Raw genomic sequence first — 20,362 nt, 5'->3', positions numbered from 1 at the left:
GTAAAAAGGCGAAAGATTCGATATCAGAACATAGCCACGAGGTAGCTAGGCTTCACTGCCTGTTCCTGTTCCCAACATGTCTGCCTCATTGCCCGCCCCGCCCAAATAACGGTCACATAAAATAGAAACAACTCAATAGGTACCTACCCCCATTCCGGAAGCTCCCGAAGTGCAACAGGTCCGCGGTTACGCCCATCCGGAAGGCGAGGCCTGGAGGCACGAGGGACTCGCCTGCCCACGGTCAGAAGGAGACGATGTTGGGCAGGCGGTCCAAAAGGGATGACAAGGACCTCTCCGTCTTCTCCCTTCTGCCGCCCTGCAGGCCGCGGGGAGAGAGGGGGCTGTCTTGCCTCGGCCACCGACCACCCCTCTCTCTCACCCGATCCGGCTTTTGCCAAAGGCCGACGCCAAGGCGAGAACGGCGGCGAATCAAGTAGTCCCGCCACATTTCAAATTCGCCGCATGCCATCGCCTGCTGGTCCTGAGCCGAAGCCAAGGCAAGAACGGCGGCGAATCAAGTAGTCCCGCCAGATGCCAAATTCGCCGCCTGCCGCCGCCTTCATAGGTACAGGCGGTCCTGCCACACTTCGGGCTCCCTGGAGAGTTGAAGGTAGTCCCGCCACATGTCGCCAAGGGAAGGGGGGGGCTGTCTTGCCTCAGCCGCCGACCACCCCCCCCATCATCAATGGCTGGCACGACCAATGTCGAAAACGATGGAGCAGGGAACGGCGCGGGGTCGCTGGAAGGGGGAGGTGCCGCGAACGACCCTCCCCCACCTCCCTCCAGGTGGAGGCTTCCAGCGACACCCCAACACTCTTCGCTTAAGGGTCAACATCAAAAAGAGGTCTTCTGCCCAGGACGGGCACACGCTCCATATCGCCTCTCCTCGACCTTGAAGATTCTATAAGAGCCGGGGGGCCCCCGACCCTCTGCATGGGTGCCCCCGCCCCCTTCACTGGGAACCACGACATCGGTGCTACTCCTGCCGGCACCAGACTCGGATCGGAAATGGCTAAGATGCCGCCACGGCACAGGCTTGTTCAGTTCCGGAGGAACACCAGAATGACCCGGTAGGAAAATTGTTGCCGCCCTTCCCACTCTTTGACTCATGGTCCATATTGTTAGACTGTTAACCACATTGCACGAGACTTTCTGAACTGCCAATGGAAAGTTCTGGGCCAACCTTGCGAGACTAGAGACACTCTGACTGTGCTAAGAACTTGCCTGACCCCACCCAAAATGGCGCCGACACAAAATGTGACGTTTTTAATGAACTTTGTTGCACCCTGATTGCGCAAGCTTTTTACCCCGATATATATAACGTTTGGATAATGAAAGTAGATATGAAGGATATTGAGTATGTGCTTGGACAATGAATTGACTTAAGGGTGGGTACTGATTATGAGTTGGAAAATGAATTGGTGTAATTTAAGGTAATGAATGATTATTGGATGATGTATTTATGAATGTATTAAAAATGAATTACTGACATGCATCATGCTTGCTCTGTAGGAGAGTTTAATATGATTTTATTGCACTGCCGCACTTTATGCAATGAACTGCCACCAGCTTCGTTCTTCCCATGTACAGTCCCAATCTGCTCTGTGGCTAGCCCACCGGGTTGTAGGCCTGTATTTATGTGTCAACCTTCTTTATTAAAGGTATTTTGGAAACGAAAGCATCGTTGTAGCGGATTGCATTAATGAGTTTTGAATGAATTACTACTATGAGCAACGAGAAAGTATGATGAAGGCTAAAGGTTAAAAAGGACCCGATATTTAGCAACCACACTATGTGTGACAGGCAGCCGGAAAGGTGCTTTAGAAGCCCTAAAAACGACACCACAGAAATGCCACCTGACCGCCACCCTTGTACCCGATGAAAAGAGGTTACGACCAAGTAGCTCATGTCGCACAGATCGTCAATGATTATCTGTCTGACCTTTCTGGTCCATCTGGGCTTAAACGCCGTGATGGTAGGGAAATGCACTACGTGAAAATAGGTCGAGTATGTGGTAGGTAAAGCGTTTCCGGATTACTGCACGTTGATGAGGTTTTGAATGTTGCCCCCCCACCCCTTCTTTTTCCTCCCTTCTGCAGGTCACGTCGGAACACTGGCTGATGTATGGATGGACGACGACCGAACCGCCGACGAGAGGGGGAGAAGGGGAATGTGAGCATGGTCCTTAGGACAAATAAAAGTTTTTAAAAGACGTAGACTTAAACATGACTGTTCCTCCTTAGAACATAGCAACGGGAGGATGGACTGACATAGAGACTGGACAAGTACTGAATGACAAAAACAAAATTGACTAGAAAGGATGCGTTAAATGAAATGACTGGACGTTTTGACTAGGTAGGGAAAGGACAAAGAAAAATTGTACGGGTAAGGGTTGCCACGGCACCACCCGCCTAGGAAGTTAGAAATGTTGCCGATGTTCAAAATGCACTGCCCCCTTTCTCACACTCTTACAGATATAGCCAAGCTGTCCGACTGTTTTCCCGATCAATACTTGCCGTTGCCTCAGCCTGGAGAACTTCCCACCAAAGGAGGGAACAGGAAATGGTTTAAGATCCAACCATGGGTAACTAGCACGACCAGGTTAATTTCCGATCAACCAACCGAGGTGTGAGTATTGGTAATTGGGAACGCTCGCAGGCGTGACAAACGAGAAGGAAAAGGGGGGAAGGGCAGAAAGAGCTAAGCACGTAAATAAATAGGGTAGTAAAGATACGTAGGATAAAATATATAAAACAGATGTTGTAAGACTAACAATTGTTTTCTGTCTTGTTGTGAATGTCTTGTATATGTATAATACATGTGCTGTCTTCCCTGTCCGAGTTTGTGTGAATGTAACGTACGAATATATGTCTCCCCTCTGTCTATATCTGCATGTTACCCGATCTTTGCTGTTCTGTGTTGTGAGCGCACTAAATGACCTATTTTCGTACACGTCTCTCTCTCTCTCTCCACCCTTTTTTCTCTCTCTCTCTCTACATGTCATACGTGTACCGAATGGCTCGTTTAGATTGCGGACGACTCTCACTCTCTAGGAGAGTCTCTCTATTTTCTCTCCCTCTTTTTGGTAAAATTTGTGCCCCACCGGCACCAGTCTGATTCGATACATATTGAACACGAAGGTGTTCAGCGAAATTGACCGAAACTAAAATGACTGTATCTCGCCATGTTACTGCCTCTCCTTTCCGCAAAATGAATGAACTTGAATTAGCTGAGAAGGAAAGGACAGGTAAGACGACTAAGGTCCCCCAATTTGGCCTTTTTGTAGGGGAACTATATGTCAATGGCATCCTAATTTTTATTGTTAGAGACAAGCACCAGGGTTCAGATTGACCCCCAATGCCCAGATTGCCCCACCCCTTTGCCCCCAGGCACGAATGCCCAAAGCGTCCCCGCCCCACTTGATCGACCCCAGCTACTGTCCCCGACATATATATATATATATGATGACCATGAGTAACTGCCGCCCCTCGAGAAAAACATGTTTGACTCTGTCTTTCAATGATTGCACCCCCGCTTTGTTTTAAAGAGTTAGCCAGCTCTAAAGGGAAATGTAAGACTGTTAAGGCTCGAATTAGAAGGACGAGTCTCTCCTGAATGTTGTCAATCTTGGGGTTTTTGTTGAAATACGCAGGTAATAAGAGTCCGACCTCTGTCCATATATGTCATGAACGAACGCCGATTAGACTTGGTGCGAACGCAGTAGAAATACCCACCTACTTACTTCATGGTAATAGACTTCTGACTATGACCAATGAGCATAACGCCAGGTGCTAGGATTGCGAGTGGAATTCATATGTAAAAATCTCTTCTCCTGCCAGTTCTCTAAAACTTGTTTTTACCCATTTAAAGATACTCAATCACCGGAGGAGAAGGGCCGGATGTGACGCACAGCGTGGCTGCAGATCATGAGACACATGCGACCTCAACCAAAGGTGGAGCCGCAGGACAACAAGAAACGGGACGAGGCAGCACTCTCAAAGGCGATAAAAGAAAGAATGAAGGGCTGTCCTGAAGCTCTCTGTCCGCCAACCCACGTGTGCCTGGAGCCTCCGTCCCTCTTTTCAAGCCCGATTGATGGGCCTGCTTGCTTGTTACCCATTGCTCCCTTGGTCCCTTTGGTGTGTCCCGGGAAAATCTGCCCCCGCTCCGCCCTCTCACTCCCATCGACTAACGAAACAGCACACCCTCTTTTCCATGCGACTCTCTGCTGAAAGGAAGAACGGCATCTAGATGGAAATGGGGTTACACCACGGAAATATAGGTGCCAAGCTTAAGGCGCCACTCAAAGGATTGGTTAGGGAACAGGACTGTGGTCTAACAGCAGAGGACTGACCGCACCCTGCAACGCGTAAGGATAGAACCGAGCTGGACCTATAGCTCCACCGCGGGTGCTCAACAGCGCCAACGAAAGGACACGGACTAGAGCCTACCAGTGATGGCTCACTGATAAAAGACACTGTGACGAAGAGATCTTGCGTATTGAACTGAATTCCTCCCTTGACTACTTGGTCAAAATGTTCATTGGTCACATTTTTTAAGTCAGAAACATTTATGCTATGTAGTGATTTGAAATGATAGGAACTCGACAAATGCCATCCCCTATGTGCTGCGTTCTGCCAAATACATCGACTGTCTATGATTATATGACATATGTTAGTATTGACAAATGCAAATTCTTCGATCGCACCTGTTTATATGTACCTTCATCGACTGCAAAAATGAACTTTGCTATGTAAAAAGGGGCGACTGTAGAAAATAAGAAGTATTGATGTACATAGGCAACGTTCATTTCCCTTTTCCCACTCCCCTCCCTGCACGCACCGTGAAATAATGTAAAGCATTGACTGCATCCCTCAGCCCGCAAAGGCCTGTACCCATGTGTACATGATAGCCATTTTAGGCACCTTGGCCTCTTGCCCACTCATTAGAATCACTGGCTTCCCTCCTGCGTGCATTTGAGCACACCCCCCCCCTCTCCCACTCTCACATGCATAGACCATGAAACCCGGCACTCTGCGCGACCCTGCCATGAAAGGCAACCCTCCTGCTTGACCCAGACACCCCCCCCCCCCATTTTTCCTCTTGAAGAGGCACCCTTCGCCTCAGCTGACATAGCCCCCCAGTTGTATCTGACTGCCCCTGTTCTCTCATATACAGGTCATAAGATCTCTCCCTCTCTCTCTCTCTCTCTCTCTCTCTCTCTGCGCGACTCTGGCCCCGCATGCACCCTGACCCCCCCTCCTTCTCCTCATATGAGCAAGCCATAAACCCTCTTCTTCCGCAGAGCCCTGTCCTTGAGAGTCATGGCCGCGCCTGACCAGCACCTCCTTCCCTTCCATGAATGCCCCTCTATTGACGAGCCCTCCCTCCGCGCTCGATTGTCCACGCAGGCATGAATACCACTCCTTTGATGACCCCTTCCCCCGAGTTCGGCTGACCACACATGTCCGAGGCCATCGCCTAAGCCAGGAGATACCATATACTGCCCTTATTGTATGCCTAGCCACCCCACCCCCTGGGCCATGATCAGGCGCACACATCCTACGACACACTCAGCTGCATGATTGCCCTCCCCTCTTATCAGCAGGTCAAGGGTCCCCATTGTGAATGTATGTGGAGTAGGATCATCACGAGGATTATAGGAATGTTTTCCTTTTGCGACACACTGACCTGATTGTATCATCAAATGTTCTGCAAATGTATAAAAGCCGGAGTCTCACGCTCACTTGTTAGAGCACCTCCCGAAAGACACTGTGTTTCGTGTCCGAAATGACTGGCTCTCCTCATGAGAAATAAACTCCGTTCTTGATTCCTGCTCCCAGCGCCCGTCTCTTTATTTTGGTAACTATTCAGAATGGGAACTAAGAGGCGGTTTGCGCCAGCAGCCTGGGCATCGATAGAATTATGGGCTCACCTTCAACACGGGTTTGTTCGGTGCTGGGCTCTCTCCTCGTGAACACAATTTTTCAAAGCAAACGTCCCTTGTTAGAGAAGGAGCGGCCAACCAGCTGGTGCAGGTGACGAGTCAAGGACAAGACTTGTAAATTATTTCGAGCAATTCAAAGAATACACCGCACTCTTCTCGGATGATTAAAGCAGTTTAATCCAGTTCAGTAAAACTTCCTCACCTACGCGTTTCGAACAATACATGTTCTTGATCACGGTAGTAACAAGTCCGTTTTTACTTTTAGTTATTTATACCCTTCTGCCCACTTAACAATTAGGATGCATTGTGGGAGGGGTAGTTTGTGCTTAGTTCTCATAACATCATATACATTTTCCTTGTACCTATTTGACAAGCCACATGTTTTTGACAAGTTTCAGGATTAGATCAAGATTAAATGATCTATGATATATATATATATATATATATATATATATATATATTACCTACTGGCGATAGCCAGTAGGTATATATAGTTAGGATTTTTTCCCTATGGGATTTCTGAAAATTCTATGTCTAATAACTTTGGCGTTTGTGGACGGAATTGGCTGAAATTTTCAGGAAAATGGCACATTTTGTTTCTGAGCAGCCCCTGAAAATTTGGGGGGGGTTCTTCAAGGGGGGGCCGAGAAAAAAGGGGGGTCCCAAAACACGTTTTTCCCATTCATTTTTCCATAGGGCGGTTGGACTCACTTTTAGCCCGAACGGCTGAATGGATTTGCACGAAACTTGGCAAAATTGTAGGGACTGTTAGCCCGATGTGCCTTTGCTAGGTCTCAATATATGTGCTTCAGTGAATTTTGAGAAATTAACGTTTTAAACAAGATATATATCTGTAACAGCGCTCCGGGCAGCGCTCCGGTTCGCGTACTTTTCGCGTATCGGAACTTTGCGATGCGAAGCTGATTGGCTCTCTGGTGTCTGTCAACATTCTAAACAGTCCGGAGCGGCCGCCATCTTGTCTCTCGGTAGGATCGAGAGACAAGAGGAGGCCAAAACAAAGGGGGAAATAAAGGAAAGGGGGCAAGGTAGACCCCTTCTGACCCCCTAGGATTGATGAGGGGGATATTATAGAGCCACGCGGGGCAAAACAAATTTTTAAAAAAATTCCGATTTTTTCGCCGTAGAGACGCGTCCCGGTACGCGAACCGGGCAGCTAACCGGGCAGCTAACCGGGCAGCTAACCGGCAGCGTAACGGGAGTCTGAGGAGTAGCTGATTGGCTGTCAACATTGTAAACAGTCCGGAGCGGCCGCCATCTTGTCTCTCGGTAGGATCGAGAGACAAGAGGAGGCCAAAACAAAGGGGGAAATGAAGGAAAGGGGGCAAGGTAGACCCCTTCTGACCCCCTAGGATTGATGAGGGGGATATTATAGAGCCACGCGGGGCAAAAAAAAAATTATAAAAAAATTCAGATTTTTTCGCCGTAGAGACGCGTCCCGGTACGCGAACCGAGCAGCTAACTGGGCAGCTAACCGGGCAGCTAACCGGCAGCGTAACGGGAGTCTGAGGAGTAGCTGATTGGCTGTTAACATTGTAAACAGTCTGGAGATCGAGAGACAAGAGGTGGAAAAAAAAAAGGTGTAAATGAAGGAAAGGGGTAAGGTGAACCCCTAGGATTGATGAGGGGGCTATTAAAGTTGCCCGCGGGGCAAAAGAAAAAAATATTGCGATTTTTCGCGGTAGAGGTGCTTTCCGGTACGTTAACCGGGCAGCTAACTGGCAGCGTAATGGGAGTCCGACATATTGTGTTTTTGGAACGTTTGTGATATGTGCACGTGTGGATTTTGTCTAATTAAGGTAAAAAAAATATATATATATCTTTAAGCGTGCTCTGGCGCGCTTACGTTACGGGTTTGGTTTGCGCTGCAGAGACGATACGTCACGGTTATGCGATGCATCATGAGGCGTCTCACGGGCTACGTGATACGTCACGTAATAAAGAATATATTTTACAGCTATAGATATTAGCTTTTAAAAAACCAATGAAATTCACTGAAAAAACCATAGGTTATAGACCATATATAGTTAGGAATTTGCATTTACAAAACCTTGAAAATTCACTGAAAAAACCATAGGTTATAGACCATATATAGTTAGGGATTAGCATTTACAAAACCTTATTTTACTCGCACAAAACCATTGAAATTCCATATATAGTTAGTTGCACTAACTATATATCGCGCACCCGCAATCCATTGCTAATGATGTCACATATTACATCATTCATGACATGGTCAGTGACATCACTGATGACATCACTGATGACATCTCAAATGACATCACTGATGACATCACTGATGACATCTCAAATGACTTCACTGATGACATCACTGATGACAACACCCAGTGACTGTATGTTTCTGTAAAGTTAAAATATGTCTTACATATTGAAGAATGAGTGGATGTATAAGTGTCTGGATGAAGGATTTAGTAGGTGCATGACTGACTGTATGAGTGAGTGATTAAATGTGTCTCACTGAGTGCATGGGTTAGTGACTAAACTGTCTTAATTTGGCAATCATTATATATGTTGTTCTGTAAACTGCTGCATGTTTAAATCAGTAGCTATATGAGTAACTATATGGGTTATTGAATGGTTGCCCAAGTATTTGTATGGGAGACTGAGTATGTGTGTGGGTGGCTGGGAGGTGTATGACTCTGTGCATAGATGTGTGAGCAGTTGATTAGCTAAATGTATGGGTTCAAAAGTGCATGTGGAAACAGCTGTATGGGCGGTCGACTGACTGCATGAGTGTATTGGTGAGTGAATGGATATCTCAGTGCTACATGTCAAAGTAAGTACATATGTAAAACACAGTCCATGTGAGAGTTGACATATATAAATAACTGAACATAAGAGCTAGTGAATGTGAGAGTGGCTGTATCGATCATTGTGAACTTGTATCAGGGATTGTATAAGAGAGTAAATATGTGTTAGTATATGTTTGAATAAGTAAGGTGTGTATAACTGTATAGTTGAGGAAATGGAGGTGTGATTAATCTTTTGCATGACTGAGTAGGTGTGTGAGTAACTCCATGGATAAGTGACAGTCTGTGAGTGTCTGTTTATACTGATTGTATCTAAGGTTATATTAGAGTCTGAAGATGTTCATTGTATTATCACATAAATGATATCATCAGTGATGTGATCAGTAATGTCAAATGAGATGTCAGTGATGTCATCAGTGATGTCATTTGAGATGTCATCAGTGATGTCATCAGTGATGTCACTGACCATGTCATGAATGATGTAATATGTGACATCATTAGCAATGGATTGCGGGTGCGCGATATATAGTTAGTGCAACTAACTATATATGGAATTTCAATGGTTTTGTGCGAGTAAAATAAGGTTTTGTAAATGCTAATCCCTAACTATATATGGTCTATAACCTATGGTTTTTTCAGTGAATATATATATATATATATATATATATATATATATATATATTCACTGAAAAAATCATAGGTTTCACACCAGTTATAGTTAGGAATTAGCATTTAAAAAACCTATTAAATTCACTGAAAAAACCATAGGTTTCATACCAGTTATAGTTACCTGGAAATTTTACTGACATAAAGCCTTTGAAATTCCCTCGTTATAGTTAGTTGGACTCACTATAACTTGCGCGTGCAATGCACTGCTGATGACGTCACATATTACATTACTCATGACATGGTCAGTGACATCACTGATTACACCATCCAGTGAATGTGTGTCTTTCTGAAAAATAAATATGTTTTATATATGTATATGTAAAGGTTGATGGAAGAATAAATATTTAAATAAGTGTCTAAAAGGTTGTTTTTAAAAAAAAAAATGATTGGTTAACTGGTTAATTAAGTGTATCTCAGTGAATACATATATTAGTGAGTAATGTTTAAATACTTAAATATATGTATCAGTGTTTCACTTTGTGTATAAGTGGCTGCATGGGTTGGTGAGTATTTATTTATTTATTTATTTATTGACATTTGTAGAGCGCGGCGAATACCCGTGGGCGTCTCGGCGCTAATTAAGGGATGGATCTACATGTAGCTACAAGTGTGTGTATATGGGTTATTAGATGTTTTTTTAGTATCAGTTTGAGTGTCTGTGTGGTTTGGTGGGAGTATTACTGAGCTCATAGATGCATCAATGACTGACTCACTGTTTGTATGTGTTTTGAAGACAGCATATGTGCAGGACTCTATGGGTGGAGGAGTGTGTATATGTGTGTGTTAGTAAGTGAAAGCCTGCCTCACTAGTGTCTTTATGAGTAACTACATATGTTTTAATCCAGTATATGTGAGTATTGATGTATATAAGTGAGTATATGTGAGAGTGAGAGACTGTAAGAGTTCCTGTTTAAATATGTATGTGTTTCTATAAGTGATTGTTTAAGAGAGTAAGTATGTGTAAGTTTCCTTAGAAGTAAGGTGGTAGTATGTGTATAGTTGTATATGCAAATAAATGGATGTTCAATAGTATATTTGCATGTGTTAGTATGTTTAAGTAACTTTTGGATGACTGTTGGTGTGTAACAGGATGTATGGGTGTATCACTACATATGATGAGTGAGTATATGTATGAGTGACTTTATAGAACTGTTAGTGAATGAGTGGATGTGTATATAAATGCTGGAATTATAGATTTAGTTGTTGTAACTGGTATGGGTATCTCCATTGTTTTGAAACTTTTAGTTTGTATTTTTGAATATGTGTTTCAAGGGTTACATTACAGTGAAAGGAGGTCTGTCACTCTGTCACAAGGATGGTATCATCAGTGATGTCATGAGTGATATCACTGACCATGTCATGAGTGATGTAATATGTGACGTCATCAGCAGTGCATTGCACGCGCAAGTTATAGTGAGTCCAACTAACTATAACGTGGGAATTTCAATGGTTTTATGTCAGTAAAATTTCCAGGTAACTATAACTGGTATGAAACCTATGGTTTTTTCAGTTAATTTAATAGGTTTTTTAAATGCTAATTCCTAACTATAACTGGTGTGAAACCTATGGTTTTTTCAGTGAATTTCAAAGGTTTTTTTAATGCTAATTCCTAACTATAACTGGTGTGAAACCTATGGTTTTTACAGTGAATTTAATAGATTTTTTAAATGCTAATTCCTAACTATAAGTCTCACTTTATAAGTACATTGGTCTACATTGGGCTATATTGGGCTACATTTGGGCTACATTTGGGCTCTAACATATATATAGCCCAATGTGGCCCAATATATATTTTTTTAAAGTTAATTTTCTTAAAAACCACTTGAGCATATATCTTGAGACATAGCAAAGGCACATCGGGCTACCAGTCCCTTCAATTTAGCAAATTTTTTATTTGTATATTTTTATTTTCTTTATTTTTTTTGCATCGGAGCGCTCCCGGTGCGCTCCCCGGGGAGCGCAACGGAAAGCGTACTATTATGAAGCGCCCCGGAGCGCGCCCCGGGGAGCGTCCCGTAAGCGCCATTTTCGCGAACGAAAACATGATCGTGACGTATCGCGTAGCCGCGTCCGCGTGATACGTGCGGCGTAAGCGCACCCGGAAGCACTTGAGCCAATACGATCGCGCAACGTAATCTTCCGACACGCTTACGTGACGTGACCCGGGGCGCGTAGCGTAAGCGCGTCGGGTCATTTGACCTGAAAATAACACTTTTCATTGGTTCATAACAGTTTTGGTTTCATAATGATGAAACCCCTGGTCATGTGACCTAAAATTAACACTTTTCATTGGTTCAGGATATTTTTTCTTTCGAAATGATGAAAGTCCATACCTTTTTTTTCTTATTCTACCTTTTTGCTTTGAGAGAGGAAGACCTGTACTTATATCTGTCGAAAATGGCTACATTAGCTGCAGCTGCTGGATCTTCTGGACCACCACCACCACCACAAGGACCTCCACAACTTCACAGTGGTGGATATCAAGAACAGGAGGAGGATGAGGACGAAGAGGAGAGTAGATTCGTCCGAGAGGACAACATAACCTACAAGCCAAAAGAGCATATCATATGGCAATTTTTTTCTATCCGGAGTGACAAAAAAAAAGTAAATGCACCTAAAGCAACCTGCCTAATCTGTCATCAGTGTGGAATTTTAAGTTTACGAACTGAACATCATCTGCGCCAGCTTGTCACTCATGTATAACCTGCACGGCAGCCATTTTGTGTACCATGGTCTCCCTGCTCGCGATCGATCACCAGCGCGCTCCCTGACCCTCCGAGCGTCCTCCGTGCACCCTGGCTGCCCCCCTCCCTCACATGCACAAGTTCGCATGACCCTGTCCTTGGGAGTCGAGCCCGCGCCTGACCAACACCTCCCCTCCTTTCATGAATACCCCTCTGTTGATAACCTCCCTCTCCTTTGATGACCCTTTCCTCTGAATCCGATCGTCCGCACGAGGTCCCAGGCCTTCACCTAAGCCGGGAGATACAGTTTATTGCCCCCTATTGTATGGAGCCGCTCGTCTACAAAGGACCCTCTATTGATCATGGCCTCCCCGACCCCTGGGATACGATCAGGCGCACACATCCTAAGAATCGGCGGAACACTCAGCTGCGTGATAACCCCCTCCTGTTATCAGCAGGGTGAGGACCTCTATTGTGGATGCATGCGGGGTGGGTCTGACACAAGGATTACGGGGATGTCTTTTTATAAGTTCAAAGAGTTTTTATGCAATAAAGAATGCTCACATGTCATAAACCAGGGTATAAAGGGCCAGGCCCCAGAGAGGCTGTTAGAGCACCTCGAAACGATACCTTGTTGTCTGATCTGATGTGTTCTGCTCCGTCGGAATAAAACTTCTGTTTCCTGCCTTCCAGTCTCCAGCGCCTGCCTCTTTGTTTGATAAACGAGAATGGTATAGAGGCGGTTAGCGCCGGGCAACTTTGAAAAAGGCCATCAGCCCTACCCTTTTTCCACAATTGGCGTCCCAAAGCGTGGGGCCCATCAGCGACATGTGGATCCAGTGGGAGAGGTCCCGACGACAGAGTGAACGACTGCAAACGATCGGGAGAGCTCCTGTCCGATAGACCCTCGTCTGACAGCCGATCATCTGAACTTCACTAGTTCTGAACAGACCTCTCTCGAGTGATCTACGGTCCTGACTGGGAACCATCAGGAGTGCCGCGAACATCACGAAGAATAGAGGACGATCGGGCGCTGGATTCGGAAGATAGGAAACTGTCCATGCGGTCCGGGTAAGGTCGTGTAAATGCGACAAAATTACGAAATGATTGTTTGATCTGGATAATACTAGTATTACGCTTTTGTTGTTTCCTCTGGAGATTCACCGTCTGCAAACGGAGAAACAACAGGCTCTCCCTTTGCAAGCAGTGAAGGATAGGTAACGCAGACTTTTGTCCCCGTTGTAATCTGTCGTGCCTATCTTCCTCCCCCACTGTTTTCCCGAACTATTGTTCGTGGATTGTTGTCTGGAGATTCTCTGTCCGCAAACAGGGAAGAACAAGGTCTCTCTTTGCAGGTAGAGAAAAAGTGGGTAACGCAGACTTTTAACCCGTCGTACCTACTTATTCTCCCCACTGATTGTTTGATTGACCGTACATTAAGTGTTCGGTACTGGTTCTTTTGAGGTATTCACTGCCTGCAAACAACGGAGAATAGAAATATTCTGTCTAGTCTTTGCCCGCCGTGATAAGATAGGTAGTGCAGACCTTTGTCCCCGTTGTAACCCGTCATGCCTATCTTCTCCCCACTGATTGGTAGCCTGTTTAGCCCGGACCGCTTATTAGAGATGAACCATCCAGCTCCACTGGAGGGCACCCCTAATAAGGACATGTTCACTAAGCATGGACTAGTCGCTATAGCCTATACTAAGTTATGGCATAAATCTACAAAGAAGGACCTCAAAAGTCAGTGGCCACTGATAGGTTCCTTTGATGATCATAAAATAAAAACATTAGAAATAGCGCTCCAGAAAAATAAGACTACGCCCACTATGATCGATAGTATCGGCATGTGGCGCAAAGAAACGGAACAACGAAGAAAAAGAGAAGAAGCAAAAATAGGGAAAGAATTACGAAAGGCAGCCCACCTAGCCGCTAAGCAACTAGAAGAAGAAATAAAAGAAAGAAAGAAAGCTACACAAAAACAAGGATCAGGGTCGACAGGTCAATGTCCTGTTAGGACCCCCTCTGCGCTCTACCCTGAATTGCCCTCCAAACAACGGGCGAACGATGAGTTACTGCTAGGTCCCCCAATCATCTACATGCCCCCTCCATATGCCCCCTGCCAACAACACCTGCAAGCCCTGAGTGCAAACGAGAGCGACCTTAGCGCTAGTGCACCAGCCCTCGCGGCCTCCGCACCAGGCACATTAGCAACAACACCGGGTGACCCCGTGGCTAGCGAGCCACCACCGGTCAGATCAAACAGACTGAGTAAAGATGAACGGGATGGGATTGATAAGGTAGTGAAGACACTAGTAGAACGAAAGGAGAATGAAGAATATACAATGAACATGTATAATTCACATGCCGACAGCCACAGACGGTATTTCATTTTACGATTCAGCTATCACACCCTGAACGCATATGAGGATAGGTATCAGAGTAAGGGCCCCGCTAAACTGACGACGCTGTATAGAAAGATTGATGTTGGAGATGGGACTGAACGTGATGCGACGGACCTCTTCATGCAAATGCTTGAGGTCTTCCGCCACCTCACGGAACAGAAACCAGAAGACAAGGTTACAGTCCCTGAAACGACCGAGTCCTCAGTAGAAGTAGCCAACACTATGATGCCCATCAGAGAGGCGGCCCCTTACTGGGTTCCGACACGTGGTCAGGGAACAAACGACGATATTAACCACGCAGATGCAAAGGGGAGGGTTGTGTACAATTGGGTTTACCAACCATGGGACCGACAAGATATCTTAACTTTTAGACAAACTCTGCCCGATTTAAGAAAGAACCCGACAGCATTCTATACCGAATTAGGCACAGCCTTGGGTTTGACGATAATGACTTTAGCGGACATTGACTTGTTTTTCGGGTTATGCCTGCCAGCTGACGTGTGGAAGCAAATCCGGAAGGCTGACCACACGGATCTGTTCGGACATACCTGGGAGCAACTTAGTGAACTAGATAGACGGCGAGAGCCCGGAAGGAAACCAGTAAAGGACATATTAGAACTCCCAGACAAATTAGTTCAGAAGCTAAAGACACTGATCCCAGAGAAAAAGGTAGATTGGTCGGTAGTCACGGCCAGTCGTCAGAAACCCCAGGAAGATGTATCGGAATACTTCTCCCGATTCGAGACAGTGTTCTCCGACTACAGTGGCCAAGACATGACCACCGCAAGCGGACAACACCTGTTTGTGCAAAATTATGTAAAGGGTCTATCACAAGAGGTCTCCCAAAAGCTGCAGACGAGTGAGAGTAGTTGGGGGGCCTCCAAACCCGCAGCTATCCTTCAGATGGCTCAGTATTACGAGCACCAGAAGAATGAGAGTGATAGAGCATCCGAGAAAAAGAAGAAAGATTTGAAAGAAAGGGTGATGATAGCCCAGATACAAGGTATAACGGTCGGACGGGAACCCCACAGGGGGAACTACCAATCGACCACCCCTAGAAATCCACCTCCCAAAGAACACACCCCAACACCCCACATTGGAAGTAGAGACATTAGCGAGGACCAGTGTGCCTTCTGCAAAGGATTCGGCCATTGGAAATCCCAGTGTCCGGTTCTGTTAGAAATGAACAAAAATAGGGACCCCAAGGACGTAGCGGGTGGACCGAGAAATAGGGGACAGGGACGAGGGTACACAAATGACACCAACAGTGACAAACCAGGGAGATCGAACACGTTTGACCGTCCCCAACAGAACCAGTATCAACTATCCGACAGCGAGAATGCCCCCGACTTTGCATAGGACTGCCAGGGGCAAGGGAGGGATCCAGTCGAGCTCTGTGTTGACCAGCAAGGTCCTTACGTCACTGCTAAGGTCCTGGGTACAGAGTCTCCATTTTTGGTAGACACTGGGGCAACACGTAGTGTGCTATCCAAACGACTGATTCCAAGGGCACCCTTGTCTGGCTCACACATTACATCAATAGGTTTCGATGGGACGCCCTCCACTAACCCTCTGTCCGTACCTATCTCCTTTGACCTAGAAAACAACCTCACTGACACGACATTTTTGCTCTCCTCCAACTCCCCTGACGCCATTATGGGCATTGATTTACTAAAGCATTTTTGGGCTACCATTAGGTGTTCCCCAGATGGAGTCCGAGTCATCCTGTACGACAACCTGAGCATGTCCAAACCCTGCCCAGCACGACACATGTACTCCATAACTGACGCTGACCTGCCCTTACTTGACACCCTGCCCCCGTACCTATGGGCCAAAAATGACTCTGATGTAGGACGAATGATGATTGACCCTATACACATAACGATAAGACAAGACGCGATACTCCCGAAACTCCCACAGTATCGGATATCGCCCGAGGGCGAGAAGGCACTGGTAGCGATCATTCAGTCCCTGGTAGATGCGGGGGTGGTTGAAGAAGTAGTTAGCAATGTCTGCAACAGCCCAATCCTACCCATTGTTAAGAAGCAAGGCGAAGGAGATGAGAAAGCATACCGCTTCATCATCAACCTGCGAGAAATTAACAAAGTGGTTGTACCCCAATACCCAGTAGTCTCCGACATCACCACCATTCTGACCCTCATCCCGTCCACTGCCACCACCTTCACTGTTATTGATCTTAAGAATGCGTTTTTCTCTATCCCCATCCATCCAGACAGCCTTTATCTCTTCGGCTTCACCCTAAAGTCCCGCTCGTATCGATTTTGTAGAGCTCCCCAGGGGTACACTGAAAGTCCCAGTATTTACAGCCAGGCCCTTAAAAGACAGCTGGACGCCGTCCAGCTACCAGATGGAGTGGTGTTGATCCAATATGTCGATGATATCCTTTTGGCGGCCGACACCACCCCACTCGCAATCACAGCCACTGTCCAACTCCTACACTTTCTCGCAGAAAATGGCCACAAAGTCTCCAAAAAGAAATTACAGTTCTGCCAGCCACAAGTGACATACCTAGGCCATCTCCTGTCCAAAGAAGGGAGGAAACTTACGCCCGATCGAATCCAAACCATCTTAGACACCCCCATCCCAAAAACACAAAAGCAAGTCCGCTCTTTGGTTGGCCTTACCTCTTTTTGCAGACAATGGTTACCAAATTTCAGCCTCATTATAAAACCCCTACTTGCCTTGTTGACCAAAGATGCCCCCTTCCCGCTCCCTTGGACCCCTGAGTGTCAAGCATCCTTTAAGGAGTTACGGGATGCCCTCTGTTCAGCACCCGTCCTGGGAACACCGGATTACTCCAAGTCCTTTTTCCTCTTCACCCACGAAAGGGAGGGGTGCGCATTGTCTGTCCTAACTCAGTCTATTGGTCCCAAGCAGCACCCTTGTGCCTACTTCTCTGCCACTCTTGATCCTGTAGCCAGAGCTTTGCCTGCCTGCCTTCGAGCAGTAGCTGCCGCTGCTGTCTCTATCCGTCAGAGCGAGGGAATTGTACTTTCAAACTCCCTCACCGTGTTAGTACCCCATGCAGTCGACACCCTTTTGAACCAAACCAAGACTCAACACCTGACTAGCGCACGACTGACAGGGTACGAATTGACGCTACTTGCACCCCACATCACACTAAAGAGATGCACGACTTTGAATCCTGCCACACTGTTGCCCCTGCCTGAAAATGACCCCGACGTGCCTCCCATACACGATTGTGTGACCCTCACGGACGAACAAACTAGGAGTAGAGTTGACCTCCGAGACACTGCCTTTACAGACCCCGATGGAGAGCTATGGGTAGACGGCTCATGCATCAAACTCCCAGATGGCACCACTTCAGCTGCCTATGCGGTAACGACAGCCCGAACAGTAGTTGAGACAGCCCGCATCACACAACGATCTGCACAGGCGGCAGAACTGATAGCCCTCACACAAGCATGCATCTTAGCAACAGGAACCACCGCGAACATATACACAGACAGTCAGTATGCCTTCGGGGTGGTTCACCATTTTGGGCTCCTGTGGAGGGAAAGGGGATTCCTGACGTCCCACGGCACACCCATCCTTCACGGAGATCTGGTTTCTGCCCTGATTGAAGCAGTTCTCCTCCCCAAACGATTAGCAGTGATCAAATGCCAGGCACATAAAAAGGTGACAGACTTAGTCGGACAAGGGAACGCACTGGCCGACATCACTGCGCGAACCTAAGCTGAGAATAGGATGGGTACACGCATGTATGTGACCAGGTCACAAGCAGAGAAATGGACTGACGCAAGGGAAATGATTAGAGACATCCAGTCAGCCAGCACCCCTCACGAACTGACCGAGTGGGCGCGGGTGGGTTTGAAGGACGATGAGGGCTGCTGGCGGACAAAAGATGCAAACAAATGGTTGCTGCCTGACTCATACCTGATCCCCATACTGACTATGGCTCATTCCCCCGCACACATAGGATCTGCACCCATGATCGAACTCATTTCCAAAGTCTCGCACAACGACAAAATCCCCGACTCAGCCAAATGCCTAGTCCAGCAGTGCCTTATCTGTCTGCAACACAACCCCGGGAAAGGAACTGTGGTACCCCGGGGAGGGTTTGGGATCCCCGATCACCCCTTTGAGGTCCTCCAGATGGATGACATCCAGCTGGAGAGATGTCAAGGCTTGAAGTATGTACTAGTCATTGTATGTGCCTTCAGCAAATGGGTAGAGTCCTATCCAACCCGTGACAACACTGCCGTGACCACTGCCAAAGTACTACTGAAAGAGTTTTTCCCTCGCTATGGCCTTTGCCGAATTTTATGGAGCGACAATGGCCCCCACTTCATAGCTGAGGTTATCCAACTAATCTTAAAAGGGTTGGGGGTGAAGCAGAGGTTTCATGCGGTCTTCCACCCCCAATCCGCCGGTCTGGTGGAGCGACATAATGCCACATTAAAGTTGAAATTGTCAAAAATAGTGGCCACCACTGGACTTAAGTGGCCAGATGCCCTCCCACTGGCTTTGCTGTCGATGCGCTCCACTCCCACCAAACACCATTTGACCCCCTACGAGGTTGTATTCGGGTGATCGATGAACCTCTGGACTGCCCCCAAACCGACCTCCATTCATGACGTCCCGGACGTCCGGCTGTCTGATTATTTGTGCAAGTTAACTAAAACATTGTCTGTAATTCATCAACAGGTGCCGCAGGCCATCCCCGATGCTTCCAGGGGCCCAGGCCACGACATCCAACCGGGGGACTATGTATTAGTCCGAAACTTTCAACGGGCCAAGAGTCTGGAACCCCGGTGGACGGGCCCCTGGCAAGTGCTGATCACCACCCGGACGGCGCTTCGAGTGGAGGGGAAGCGGCACTGGCTGCACGCACACCACTGCAGGAAGGTCTCCTCGACCCTGGCCACGACAGATAACGTCAACACCCAAGAAGAGCTCCTGAACAAGGACCGGCCAGCACTGGACTGCTATCCCGATACTGAGGCACTTGAACTTGCAAAATTCTCTGATCCCACTGTGCCATCCAAAGAAGGGTATTCCCTGCGTCGAAAGGAGGGAGCTTCGGCTAAGTAGGCCACGGACTAAGTTAAATCTCGGAACGGTGATCTAAACACAACCAAGGGTTACCGGGAGAGAAGCTAAACAAAGTCTGTGGTTCTGCCCATTACCGAGCACCTTGAAGATGATGGAAGCGCCAGATAAGAAGATGATGGAAGCGCCAGATAAGAAGATGATGGAAGCAACCGGAAATACCCACTACAGGAACCCAAAGACTGACAATCTGCACAAATCAAAGACAATCGCCTTCTTCATTGTCTTCCTCTTTTGCCTCCTCCTCATGACCTCCTTCTGGATCCTGGAGGAAAGCGCACCCGCTCGCCAGGTATTGCTGCCCACTGCTCAGCCAACCCCTGCGAGAGAGCATCACTTGATCTCCCTGTCACCTCAGCTCAGAGAAAGGCGTAGGGAGTTCTGGAACAATTCCTTCGTGCAACTGTTGCACCAACACAACCTTGCTGCAAATGCCACGAACTGCTGGATCTGCGGGTTGCTCCCGCACGCCACTGGACACTCCATCCCCTTCATCCCTTCTCCTTTCTCAGTTCACGGCTCTTGCCTCGCCTGGTTGATCCTCATGCAAGAGAGCCACAAGGATAACGCCACTTCCAGCCAGACAGTGTCGCACTTCTACTCTGGGTTTTGGCTGAACAGAACCGGAAGGACCTCTGCTCCCCTGTGTCCTGTGCCCTCGGGTGCCACCTTCCTTAAGAACATCCCAGCCAAAGAACATGTTGAAATGCAAGTGCTCCACAATCCGGCTAGACCCACCTTCTCTCACCTGCGAAAACAAACTGCCGTCACCCT

The 20,362-nt window shown here is 47.1% G+C and overlaps 1 protein-coding gene across 1 annotated transcript in view; it reads left to right on the top strand.

Annotated features, from left to right (window-relative positions):
• Positions 1 to 531: 531 nt before the first annotated feature.
• LOC147690191 (uncharacterized) overlaps positions 532 to 20,362 on the top strand; it is a 34,876-nt gene continuing 15,045 nt past the window's right edge. The window contains exon 1 of the mRNA XM_086939466.1: positions 532 to 565. Coding sequence (XP_086795592.1) covers positions 532 to 565 — 34 coding nt within the window. The remainder of the gene's footprint in view (positions 566 to 20,362) is intronic.

This window comes from Lissotriton vulgaris, chromosome 9 (assembly GCF_964263255.1).
Source record: "Lissotriton vulgaris chromosome 9, aLisVul1.2, whole genome shotgun sequence".
Taxonomy (NCBI): domain Eukaryota; kingdom Metazoa; phylum Chordata; class Amphibia; order Caudata; family Salamandridae; genus Lissotriton; species Lissotriton vulgaris.
The sequence above is the reverse complement of the archived record's forward strand: the minus strand, read 5'-3'. Positions and strand labels throughout refer to the sequence as shown.